General features: G+C 32.8%; 1 protein-coding gene across 4 annotated transcripts in view; it reads right to left on the bottom strand.

Moving 5' to 3' along the window:
* The window catches only part of LOC141549279 (uncharacterized), a 165,652-nt gene that overhangs the window by 72,298 nt on the left and 79,933 nt on the right, over positions 1 to 13,421 (bottom strand). For all 4 annotated transcript variants that reach the window (XM_074278708.1, XM_074278707.1, XM_074278709.1 and 1 more), the window contains one exon: positions 11,393 to 11,878. In XM_074278708.1, coding sequence (XP_074134809.1) covers positions 11,393 to 11,876 — 484 coding nt within the window. In that variant the 5' untranslated portion in view covers positions 11,877 to 11,878. The remainder of the gene's footprint in view (positions 1 to 11,392; positions 11,879 to 13,421) is intronic.

Genomic DNA, 13,421 nt, shown 5'->3' with positions numbered 1-13,421 from the left:
TCAAATTAATGCCTTTTGGTCCCTGGTGATTCACCCTAAAAAAATCACAAATTTCCCTTATAATACTTTATTTAATAATATCTTAATTTTGAAATAATTATGATTTCTATTTTGTGAGTTTTATCCTTTTGCCTTAAAAATCATTCTATCATTATATGTAAATGAACTGAAGGATCACAATATCTTGCAGATCAATCTATTCTATAGTTTTCAAATAGGTCCAATTTAAGTTAGTTCCTATGAAAACTGTGCAATTTTTTAAGAATTAAATTTTTTTGCTCTAACTCTTCATCCAACTATTTCCATGGTGTAAAAGAGGCATCACCTTCTATTTTTTAAAAGTGATTTAAATTTGTGTTTATTTCATAGTTGTTTTTATGTCCTTTTTTAAACCAATATCCTTCTTCTAACCTATTTGAAAAATCTTTTTAGCTCTTTAAAAATTATTTAATCTAGTGGTATTAAATTATTCATCTACAAATAAAGCACTAATTTTATTCTTTACCAGTTGATTTCCTTTTTTTTTTCTTTATGTACAAATAATTTTTATTCTCCTTTCAGCATTAATCTGTTCCATAAAAAAGCACAATACCATGAAGGAAAAACCTTATACTTGAATCATAAAATTAAAGAATATCAGAGTTAGAAGGGATTTCTTGACCTACATTATTTAGAAATTCTCTCTATTATAGTTGCAACAAGTAGTTATTGAATCTTGAACACTTATAGCAAGTGAGTACAAACTCACTGATAAACTGATTGAAGTTCCAAAAATAAGAGCCTAAAGCTCTCAGCCTCTTAATTTTGAGGCAAGATCTTTTCAAACAATAGGACTTAATAAGTTTATAACATCTACTGATCTTGAATGCAACTTGAACCTGATAATGCTTATCTATACTAAAGCCCTAGAATATTGAGCCAACCTTTTCATTGATTTGTTGGATTCTAAGGTGGAGAGAAGCATACATATCATAAGCCCTTCTGGATATCTTCCCATAATCTTGAAAGGACAAGATTAGAACATACAGTACTTCGGATACATATGTATATATGTATATGTTTACCAAGTATCTAATACTACTAACACTAAATTGTCTCAATACAATCAAAGTATAAAAAGTTTCTTCTTTTAGAGTTGTGCCCTACTTATACATATTTGACTTCTTACTAGAGCCTGTCAATCAAAGTGTTAGTGATCAACTTTTTATTTATACATAAATTTTAAAAGCATACATTATATGCCTTTATCAAAATAATTGACTAAAATGTTGAAAACAATACAAAGGCATAAAAGATATTTCCTTGGCACTCCAATAGAGCATAACAACCCATTTTTCTCCATGTTCAAATGTGCAGTGAGTCAGTATTCTTAAAGAAGAAAAACTTATAATAATTAATATATTGTTTAGGGAGAACATGAATGCTATTCTAGAACTAGCAGTGAAGATCATGATGAAAAAAGAAGGAAGAAAAAGAAGGAGGGAGAGTGGAATAAAAGGTAAGATAAGAAAAAGGAAAGAGAAGGAAGAGGAAGAAAAAAGAAGGAAGGGAGGAAAGGAGAAAGAAGCAAGTGAAAAAAGAGGAGGGGAAAAGAAAATTGAATTCTGCAATAGCATAACTAACAAAAGAGATGAGACATTTTTCTAGAAAATTAAAATTTATGAAATCAGCAAGAGATACGTAGGACGATGAAGTTAGGGACAACCAGGAGTACATATGGCAGCACCAGCAGAAGGCACTGAAGGTGGCAATAGCATCAGTAGCTGAGAGATAGTAAAGGGTCTGACAACTGTTCGGAATAAGATTATGGGGACCCTGAGCTAATACTGGGTGAGGGCCTTGGTGCTATTTGACAACTTCCTTGGAGTTCTGAGTCATGATTTTAGGGTGGAAAATAATGTTTGTGATTAGTCACAAGGAAGAAGGGACTCTGTTCACAGTAGTCCTAACACTTGAGCATGCAGGGGAGTAGGGGACCTGGTAACCATTCCAGAGTAGAGAAAACTACTAGCAGAAACCCTTTGTGGGTAAAGGCAAGAGCAAGATCAGAAAAAAGTAGTGACCACACTACTCACTGCATCACACCCCCTTAGAAGCATCACACCCAAAATTTATAAACAACTCAACTAACTCTAACAGCAGCAGCCAAAAAAAAAAAAAAAAAAAAAAAAAAAAAGCTTGAATATTGAGTCAGTCCATCTCCATTCAGATTAGCAGAACCAAACTTTAAAATAAAGTTCAAAGTCAAGAAATACTTGGCAGGGAATTGTGACAGAGAAGATCAATATACAAACTCAGAAGACAATAATATAAAAATAGTGACAAGTAAAGCCCAAAAGAAAAAAATTATATGTGTGTGTGTGTGTGTGTGTGTGTGTGTGTGTGTGTGTGTGTGTATATAAATTGGACCAGGTCCAGCAAGAATTATTGCAAGAGCTAAAGAAAGAGATAAGAGTGGTAAAGGAAAATTTGGCAAAAGAAATAAAAGTGAAAGTGATACAAGAAAATTACAAAAGAAAAGTTTGGTAAAAGTTGCACAAAAATATTAAAGATTATATCATCATAAAATGCAGACTTGGCAGACAGAACGCCAAGATGATAAGAGTACAGGGAGGAATGAACCTGAATTCTGCCATTTTTTTTCTCCAAACAAATTTAAGATAATTTCCCAAATCAAAGTGGAGTGGCAGAACAAACAAAAAATCAGTGTAAAGCAATTTTCTAGCCAAAGATAACATATGAGGTTGACAGGAAAGGTCTGTAATTGTTGTTGTTTATTCTTCATTTTTGAAGAGGATTATGACATCAGAAAAATAATGGCATCACGTGCAAGTGAATTGGACTTAAGTGAGGGAAGACTATGCAGAATCACCAAATTTGCCTTTTCTTCCAAAGTCATCTGGATGCAGTGGAAAAATATAGATTCAGGACAACTGGAGGTGGCCCTGGATGCAGTGGGAGACCTTGGCCTTTTAAAGCTAAGGTCTTTAGCAGGTCTCAGTTTGACCAAGGCAACAACTAATTGGTGATTAAGGCTACCTAAAAAATGAGGTAGAGAATGGTCTTTTTTACCTAGTTTAAGAAAAAAAAAAAAAAAGAAAGAAATTGAGAAAAAGAAACAAGAAACAAACAAACAAAAAAAAACCCCAAAACTGTGTATATGTATATATGTGAGTAGAGATACACATATAAACACAAACACATTCATATATACATTCATACACGTATACACACACACACAGCACACATACACAAACACACATGTGAATGAATGAAGATCCTCAGGTTTCTGGCCAAATAGAAACAGTTGCTATTTGCATTCAGTTTTAGCCAATTAGGGCCCAAACAATGACCGACTCAGACTTGGCCTGGATCCTATTGTTGGTCAATCAATGAGAGCCAGAGTAATTTGGATGTAAGGCATTATCCTAGTCTGTAAACTCCAAAATGTCTTGTGAGGTTTCAGTTATCAAAAAAAAATATATTCCTCTGGGTCCTATATGGACAGTGAGGGAGAAAGGGAAAAAAAAAAAATTTCCAAAAAAGTGGTAAAGACACCAGCAATGAAGATGAAATTAAAACAATTTATTCGGAAATATTTTACCCAATTTTATGCCAATAATGCTATAATCTGAGTACAATGAATGAATATTTTTAAAATTAACAGAAAATGAAATAAAATAAATAACTCTATCTTAGAAAAATAAATTGAATAAATTAACAATTAGTTGCGTAAGAATCAAATTGGTTTATAAATAAATTTCACCAAACATTTCAGAAAAATGTAAAAGGGGGTTTCCATAAAATTTCTTTAATAATACAAACATGTTTTTGATATCTAAATCACAAAGAATGAGAGGAGAGAGAGAGATAGAAGTGAGAGACAAAGAGAGAGAGATAAAGAGACAGAGACAGACAGCAGAGACAGGGAGAGAGAGACAGAGAGACAGAGACAGAGAGAGACAGAGACATACAGAAAGAGAGAGAATATTGTAGACCTGTTTCCCAAATTGATGAAAAATTTTAAATCAAATAGCAGCAAGGAGAATACAGCAATATATCACAGAAGATCATATATTATGCCCTAGGTAGAATTTATGCCAGGGATGCTGGGCTAATTTACTCACTATAAGTATGACTGACCATACAATAATTTTAAAAATCATCTGATTATATCAGTGGGTGCAGAAAAGTCTTGAAAAAAAAAACACCAATTTCTATAAAAATGGTAGAAAACATAGGAAAATAAAGGAAACCTTTCCCAAAATAATAAGCATTGGCTTTCTAAAACTTATAACAACAACTAAATATAACAGAGATAAACTTGAAGCCTTCTTAATGAGAATGGAGTTGAAGCAAGAATTTCCTTATCATCACTATTCATTCAATATTGAATTGCTAGAAATGCTTGCTATAACAAAAAGACAAGAAAAAGAAATTGGAGAAATAAAAATAGAAGTAAGGAAACAAAACTACCACTGCAGATGAATATGTTGAGAGAAATCTAGATCAATTAAAAACTAATGAAACAATTAACTTTAACAAAGTTGTACAATATAAAATAAACCTACATAGTAACTCATCAGCATTTCTCTATGCTAACAGACACCAGAAGAAACAAATAAAAATAAAAATTCCATTTACAATAACTGCATATAAAATGAAATACTTGAGTATTTACCTGCCAAGACAAACCTAGAGCATATATCAATTATAAAAGCAATTATTTAATTACAAAACACTTTTCACACAAATAGAGACAAATGGAGAGATATTTAATAGCTCATTGGTAGGCTTCACAAATATAATATAAACAATTCTACCTAAAATAATTTAATATACAGTAGAAGACTTATTTTGTGGATTTAGAAAAAAATAATAAAATTCATCTGAAAGAACAAAAGTTCAAGAAAAGCAAAGGAACCAATTTTTTAAAAAAAATGTGAAGGAAGGCAATTTAGCAGTTCCAAATTTTAAACTACATTACAAAGTGGTAATCATCAAAATAATCTGGTATTAACTAAGAAATGGAGTAGTGGATCAGTGGAATAGATTAGGTGTATAATGAATGCTAGTAAATGATCATAGTGTTTGATAAATCCAGAGATCCAAGTCTGGGGACAAGATCTCATTACTTGAAAAAAATTTTGGGGAAAACTGAAAAGGAATTTGGTAGAAACTAAGCACAGAATAATATTTCACACTATATACTAAAATAAAATCAAAATCTGTACAGAATTTAGACAGAGTGATGTAAGCAAATTTAAGAGAACATGGAAAATTTTACCAGTCAGATGCGTGGATAAGAGAAAAATTTATGACCAATAGAAAGGATTATTGGAAGTAAAATAGATAATTTCATTGCATTAAATTAAAAAGGTTTTGCAAAACCAGTGCAGCCAAGATTACAAGCAAAGAATTTTTATAGCAAATTGGTCAGATAAAGTAATGGTCAGATAAAGTAATTATTTCTCAAATACATAGATAACCAAGTCAAATTTATGAGAATCTAAGTCATTATTCAATTTCTTAATGATCAAAGAACAAACAAGGATTTTAGAAGAAGTCAAAACTATTTCTAATCATATGAAGATAGTGGTTAGATCAAGGCATAAAGAAAACTATTTTGGCAGCAGTTTTTTAGTGGGATCAGAGTGGAGGGGAACCTTGAGTCAGGAAGAGAGATTAGGAAGCCCTTGCAATAATCTAAGCAAAAAGTGGTGAAGGACTGAATTAAGTGAAGAAAAGGGGTCAGAGGCAGGAAGATATTGTGAAAGTACAGATTTTGAGATTCAATTCAATGAATTGAACACATGGAATAAAAGAGTCAGAAGGACCAAGATAATTCTGCTATTATAAACCTGAGAAATTGTAAGGATGGTGATGCCCTCAATAAAGTTTGATGGGAAAAAGTTGAGTTTTGATGGGAAGATGATGGAATCAGTTTTAGATATGCTGAGTTTAAAACATCTTTAGAATGACGATTTTGAAGTATGCAAGTGAAATTGGTCTGAGGCAAGATCAAGAAAATGGAGCAAAGGCAGAAAACTCACACAAATTTTTACTAAACTCCTCCAAATTCCTTTAAATAGTGACTCTAAATAAATTTTAGAGCATCAGAACACCTCAAAAAAGACAGGGTTGAACATTTTTCAGTCAAAGATAACTTAGGTCATCAGAAAAGGTCTGTAGCATTAAAGTGGAAGCCCAGTGCATAGTCACAGTGCAGGAAGCACCATCACAATGCTAGCCCTGGCCCTGGACCCCAGGCTTGGGCCCTATCAGTAAAGTAGAAACAGGTGTAGAGACCTCTAAAGCAACTTCAGTACTATGGTCTCTAGACCTTTCAGCTCAGAGACACAAAAGAGGACTTGAAAGGTCAGCAGAAAAAGTCTGTGAAATCAGGATAGGAGTCTAGCACTCAACCCCAGCAAAGCCAAGCCAGGGCCTGGCCTGGCCTGGGACCCAGTGGCCAGCAAATCAGGACTTTATTGCTTGAGCAGGGAGGCTTCTAACAATTCCAGGACAGAAAATAGGGCTTTCAGGGAGGTTCTTAGAAGGATCTCTAAACAGTTTGGGACTGTGCACCCTGTCCCCTGGAAACAAAGTCATCCTTTAATAGTTAAAAGTTGAGTAACAGAAAAATGATCAGACAACAGAAAAAGTTTCTGACTACAGAAAGTTACTATGATGACAAGGAAGATCATAACAAACACTCAAATGATAACAAGTCAAAGCTCCTACATCCAAAGCCTCCAAGAAAGATTAAGAATTGGGCTCAGGTCATGGAAGAGCTCAAAGGGAATTTTGAAAATCAAGGAAGAGAAATAGAGGAAAAATTAGGAAAAGAACTGAGAGAATCCAAAAGTGAGTACAAAAAGCTAATGAGGAAAAGAATGCTTTAAAAAGCAAAACTGACCAATTGGGAAAGGATGTAAAAAAAATCACTGAGAAAAGCAATTTCTTAAAAATTAGAATTAAGCAAGTGGAAGCTAGTGACTTTGTAAAAATTCAAGATACAATAAAGCAAAACCATGAAAAATAAAAAAAAATAGGAAAAAATAGAAATATCTCATTGAAAAAAACTCATGGAGAAAACAGATCCAGGAAAGATAATTAAATATGATTGATATACCTTAGAGTAATAATGATCAGCAAAAGATCATGGGCATCATATTTCAAGAAAAAAAATGTCTTCATATTTTAGATCCAGAGGACAAAACAGAAATGAAAAGAATTCATTGATCACCTCCTCAAAGGGATCCCAAAATAAAAACTCCAAGGAATATTAATAGCCAGATTTTGGAACTCTTGAGTCAAGGAGAAAATATTGCAAGTATCCAGAAACAAACAATTCAAGTATAGTGGAGCCACAATCAGGATAAGATCTAGCAGTTTCTGCATTAAAGGATTGGAATATGATATTCTGAAGAGCAATGGAGTTAGGATTGCAACCAAGAATACTTACTCAGCAAAACTGAGTATAATACTTCAGAGTAAAAAGTGAATATTCAATGAAATAGAATATTTTCAAGTATCCATGATAAAAAGACTAGAGCTAAATGGAAAATTTGATTTTCAAATATAGGACTCGGGCGAAACATCAGGAGGTAATCAGGAAAGTGAAATTATAAGGGACTTAAGTTTACATTTCTGTTTGCATTTCTACATGGGAAGATGATACTTGTAATTCATAAGAACTTTCTCATTATTATGAAGTTAGTGTATACACACACACACACACACACACACACACACACACACACATATATATATATATATATATATATATATATATATATAGAGAGAGAGAGAGAGAGAGAGAGAGAGAGAGAGAGAGAGAGAGAGAGAGAGAGGACATAGGTATGAGTTGAATATGAAGGGGTAATATTTTTTAAATGAAATTTAGAGGTGAGGGAGAAGACACTGGGAGAAAGGTTAAGGGAAAAGTGGAATGGTGTAAATTATCTGCTATTAAAAAGAAGGCAAGAAAAAGCTTTTAAAGTGAAGGGGAAGAGAAAAAAGAGAGGATGAGTGAATGAACTCTTCTCATCAGAACTGGCTCAGATTGGAAATAACACCCAATAAGGGTATGGACATTTTTCTTATCCTGCAGGAAAGTAGGAGGGGAAAGGAATATGTAGGGGGGATTAATATTGAAAAGGGTATTTTGGGGAGGGAGGAGTCAATAGCAAAACACTTTTGAGAAGAGACAGGATGAAAGGAGAGAGAAAATAAAGGGGGAGAAATACAGTTAGCAATAGTAATTATAAAATAGAATTTTTCAAGTTTCTTTAATAAGGCCTCATTTCTCAAACATAGAGGGAATTGAATCAAATGTATTAAAAAATAAGAGCCTTGACACAATTGATAATCAACATATATGATCTGTGCCCAAAAGGCTATAAATTCATGCATATCATTTGACCTAACAACACCACTACTAGGCATGAATATCAAAAAGGATTTTAAAAAAGGAAAATGACCTATATGTACAAAAATATAGCAGCTTTTTTTCTGGGATGACCAGCTATAAATGACACTACTATTCTCAACAGTACAATGATCCATGAACTACTGTGAAGGGACTTATGATGAAAAATCTTATTCATACCCAGAGAAGGAACTAATTATGTCTAAAAACAAACTGAAGTTCCTTCTCTCTGAACTTCATTTTTTTGAGGATTTTTTTTTGATTAGGGTGGGAGAGATCTATGTTTTCTTTCACAATATGGCTTTTATGGAAATGTTTTATATAACTTCATATGTGGTTTCTTAATTGGATGTGGGGATAAGGGAGAGAACCTAGAACTGAAAAATTTAAAAAATAGCAAATGTAAAAAAAAAGTTTTGAATATAAGCAGGGGAAAATATTACATAAATTAATTAAATGCCAAAAATAGAACTTAAAGATACAATTTTTGACTGCCACTGAAAGCAAAAAAAAATAAGTCGTATTAAGACTAAAGCTCAGGGGAGGGAATTAGGTTGGATATATAAATCTAGGTGTCATTTCATAGAGATTACAGTTAAACCTGTGAATCTTAAGGTTATTTATCAAGACAGCAAGTAGCAGAATTCTGGAGAAATGCCCACAATTAGAGGATGTGATATGTATAATAAGCCAGCAAAGGAGATTAAAAAGAAATAATCAAACACAAAGTAAACTAGGAAAGAGTAGTGTCATAAAAACTGGAAAGGAGAGAGATCTAGAAGGGGAGGATAATCAGCATTTGACAATGTTGACAGCAGACAGCAGACAGCAGAACAGCAGATCTATTTGGTGAGGTAATTGAGGTTGACTTGCCCAGGGTCACACAGTTACAATGTGTTAAGTGTCTGAGGCTGGTTTTGAAACTCAGGTCTTCTGACTCCAAGGCCAGTACTCTATCCACTGTGCCATGTAACTGCTCCTGGATCTAGCAATTAAAAGATCATTAATAACTTTGGAGACAGCTATTCCATTATATTCATTATACCATTCAAACATTAGTATGTTCTAATCTCAATTACTTCAAAGAGGTTATTTCCATAAAGGAAACCTCTATAGTAATAATTCATATTATTAAAATATTTTTATCACTAATACACTCATATTCTGTTATGAATCTTAGTTATAATTTGTTTCTTTATTTTGAAGTTTTATTGATTTCCTTTAGTTTTACAATCCAAATATTCATGAAGGCCCCTTGTAGCAAAGTAAAATAATTATATAAAGTGATGATATAGTGATTTCTTCCAAAAGTTCAAAAGTCAAAAATATTCCACATCTGTAGCACTTTGCTTCAACTCTCAATTAAAAAAAAAATATGTTTTTAATTAACAGAATTCTATTTTTGTCTCACCCCTTGGAACTAAAGACTAAAAAAGAATAGATTCCTATGTATTTATGTATGTATATGTATGCATGCATAAGCATATATATATATATATATATATATTGTCAGCTATGTTATGTGAGCTAAGTGCAACATAATTATTTTTTGGACCTCCCACAGTGTTTACAACAGCACTCTAAACATAAGTATATAATAACAAGATTGATGAGGGAAAGAAAAAAGAAAAAACATATTAGGATTTAGGCCCAAAAGGCTACACTACATATCCTTAGGCCCCAGAAAATCTCAATAGATTTATGATTATAGATTTAGATCTGGAAGGGACCTTTGAGATGGTATTTAGGCCTCTCATTTTTATAAATAGATAAAATCCCCACAGAGATGAAATGATTTGCCCAAAGGAATAAAAAATCAAAATCTAATCTCAGGCCCTCTGATTCTAAAGCCGGGATGCTTTCCATAGCAACACACTGCAACCCAGTTACAATGAATCACCTTATTTGCTATAATTACTATAATTGCAGATATATTCATTTCTGCACTTCATGCTTGGATACATAAAATATATGTGTGTACATGTCTATGTCTATGTATTTGATCCTAAAAATTATCTCTTTTTAGAGCTAGATAAGTAATCAACCAGTTAGACCAGCCCACTTCTCCCTGGAATAGTCATCCATAATAAATATCTGTATATGCACATATGTACATATATACACATAAACACATATTATGGATGACTACTATATATGAATCATAGTTTAGCAACCACTATTGTTGATTCCTAATCTAGCAAAGACTATATTTGGCTGAAATATATGGGAAAATTGCTTAAGTGTTACTCAGCTATGCTACTATAAACTTGGAAGTTAAAAAAAAAGAAAATCTAGAATTAGTCATTCATGAAGAATTTTAATCGAAATGTTAGAATATTCTGTCATGAATGAAATTATAAGAGACAGTCTGTGTGGCAAGATTAATCAATTTATTAGTTAAGTTAGTAATAACCAATAAATTGAGGTCATTTGTCTCTTGTGATTACTTAAAATTCCAAATGAGCATCCCAGGGACCTTTAAATCAATGAGATCTCCCTTGGCAAAAGTAAAGGAATCAGGATTGGGGGACATTTTAATGAGGAGGTGGGCTTAGAGTTCCCTGCTTCTCCTTATTACTTCATTGTTGGGATGTGGCAAGGAGGCAGCTAGGAAAAGTGCACTGACTATGAGATCCAGCTTCCTCTAGGAATCTTGATCAGAAAACTCACCTCAAAATGGCTTAGTCTCCTGTTTATAAACCAAGCCACCCCCAATTTATTGAAAAGGAAGCAAAACTAAAACGACTTCAGAGAGGGGGATAATTATGTCTATTTACAGGGTAAATGAAAGCAAGGATCCCAGTCCAGACAGATGCCTTGGGGACTGGGAGTAATCCCTTACTTATTAGTCCTTCTTGACATTCAGAGTTTGGGATGTGAGGAAATAGTTGGATTCACAATATAAGTATTGGTCTTTATAAATAATATACTCCAACATTCATTTCCCTCACTACTTACCAGAATTCTGGAGTGCTACAAGTATTTGCTTCATTTTTGCATTTTCTTTCCTTAGCTCTTGATTTTCATTAATCATTTTTTTTAAAGAGCCAAATAGATTTTCTTCCTCCTTTCTTCCCTGTTCATCTTGGGCATCCATCCAGGCAAGGGAGGAGTTTTTGTCTTCTGAAGTTTGTGAGATCACGTCTGCTGTTTGAGGCTGTGTTGTTTCTGATATCAGTGGCTTCTGTAAGTATGTCCTTCGAACATCTACTTTTCTTACCAAACCAGAAGTGCTGGGAGGTAGACCAGGGGTTTCATAAAGGAGCCTCCTTTTTTTGTTCGGCACACCGACATCATCTTCAACCCTTTTGTAGGCTTGGAATTTCTCGTCATCAATGACATTGTTTCTTTTCAGGTATGAATTTAAAAAAGGATTATCTGAGACCCTTTTCCTTGCAGGGTGAAAATTGCTGAGGAATGTATTTTCTTTAGCAGAATTCATAACTAAGAAAATGGAAAATGATAATAAACAACAATATGATATTAGGAAAGGTTTTTTTTTTTTGTTTTGTTTTGTTTTTTGTTTTTGTTTTTGTTTTTGTTTTGTTTTTTGTTTTGTTTTGTTTTGTTTTGTTTTTTACTGAGGCAATTGGGGCCTAGGGTCACACAGCCAATAAGTGTTAAGTGTCTGAGGCCGAATTTGAACTCAAGTCTTCCTAACTTCAAGGCTGGTGCTCTATCCATTATAACTAGCTACCTCAGGAAAGTATCATCTTTTAAATAAATAATCTTTTTTTTTTTTTAAATGCAATTATTTTGTCTTGTCATTATTGATTTTATATAAATTCTCTGCCAATGATTACTTCCCAGAATCAGAGAGTGGATTATTTCATAAGTAGAATATATTTATATTTAATATTTATATATATTTCATAAATATAATTCACAAATAGTTTTAGAAATAAGAGTTCTGAACTTTTCCTTATGAAAATCCATACAAGGTTCTAGTCACCTAGATAATAGCTGAAAAATCTTATTGGAGCACCAATAAATATCAAGAGATCATGTGGGTCTAGTTTATTACTTCTATGTTAACAGGGTTCAGTTTTTTAAGAACAGTATAAATATCCCATCTTTTTATTTGCAAAGGGTCAAATAAGATATTCTCATATGTTCTATGGGTGTGTGGGGACTTAAACTCTCTCTGAATGTCTCTATCTCTCTCTTTCTCTCTGTCTTTCTCTCTGTCTCTGTCTCTCTGTCTCTGTCTCTTTCTCAGTCTCTCTGTCTCTGTCTCTCTGTCTCTGTCTCTGTCTCTCTCTCTGTCTCTATCTCTCACACACACACACAAATTAAATTATTTATAGAATTATTATTGTAAATTATCTAACAAATTTCACCAGACAAAAGAGATTTTAAGAATTAATTACAATGCAATTAGCAATGCTTGACTGCTTACATGTACAAGAATTTCAAATAAGATGGATAAATAACTTGCCAAAAGGTGCAGGAACATAAATTCACACATGGTCTTAATGATATCAAGATTAAAGTTACTCACAGTGATAAACCATTTATAACTAAAAAGCACCCAGGTTGAGCAAGTGTTTCGGGGCAACATGACTTCTCTTTTTGTGTCATTAAAATATGCACTAATTAATAAAATCCATGATAATCAAAAGTTTTCATATTCCAGAAGTCTTTTTTTTTCTCCTTTGCTAGAAATTTTAAAAATCAATCATCACCTATTATGACCCCGCTCTTAAGGTTATGCAAACAAAACTTACTTTTTGATTCTTATTCACTTTAATATAACTATATTATAACTAGTCTGATTAACAATTTTACTATTTCCTTTAAAAGCACATAAGAGTCTCAACTTGGTCATAGAAAAAAAAATCCTATCTCAAATTGACAGAGAAGACAAAGAAGATAAGACAAAAATAATCAATGTTGGAAGGGCTATGGGCACACTAAATTAATTTTGGTGGATCTATGAATTGATGACTTCATTTTGAGAACTTATTTGGAATTACATGCAAAAATC

This window comes from Sminthopsis crassicaudata, chromosome 1, assembly GCF_048593235.1.
Source record: "Sminthopsis crassicaudata isolate SCR6 chromosome 1, ASM4859323v1, whole genome shotgun sequence".
NCBI classification, from domain to species: domain Eukaryota; kingdom Metazoa; phylum Chordata; class Mammalia; order Dasyuromorphia; family Dasyuridae; genus Sminthopsis; species Sminthopsis crassicaudata.
Note: the sequence above shows the minus strand (reverse complement) of the source record. Positions and strands in the feature narration are given on the sequence as shown.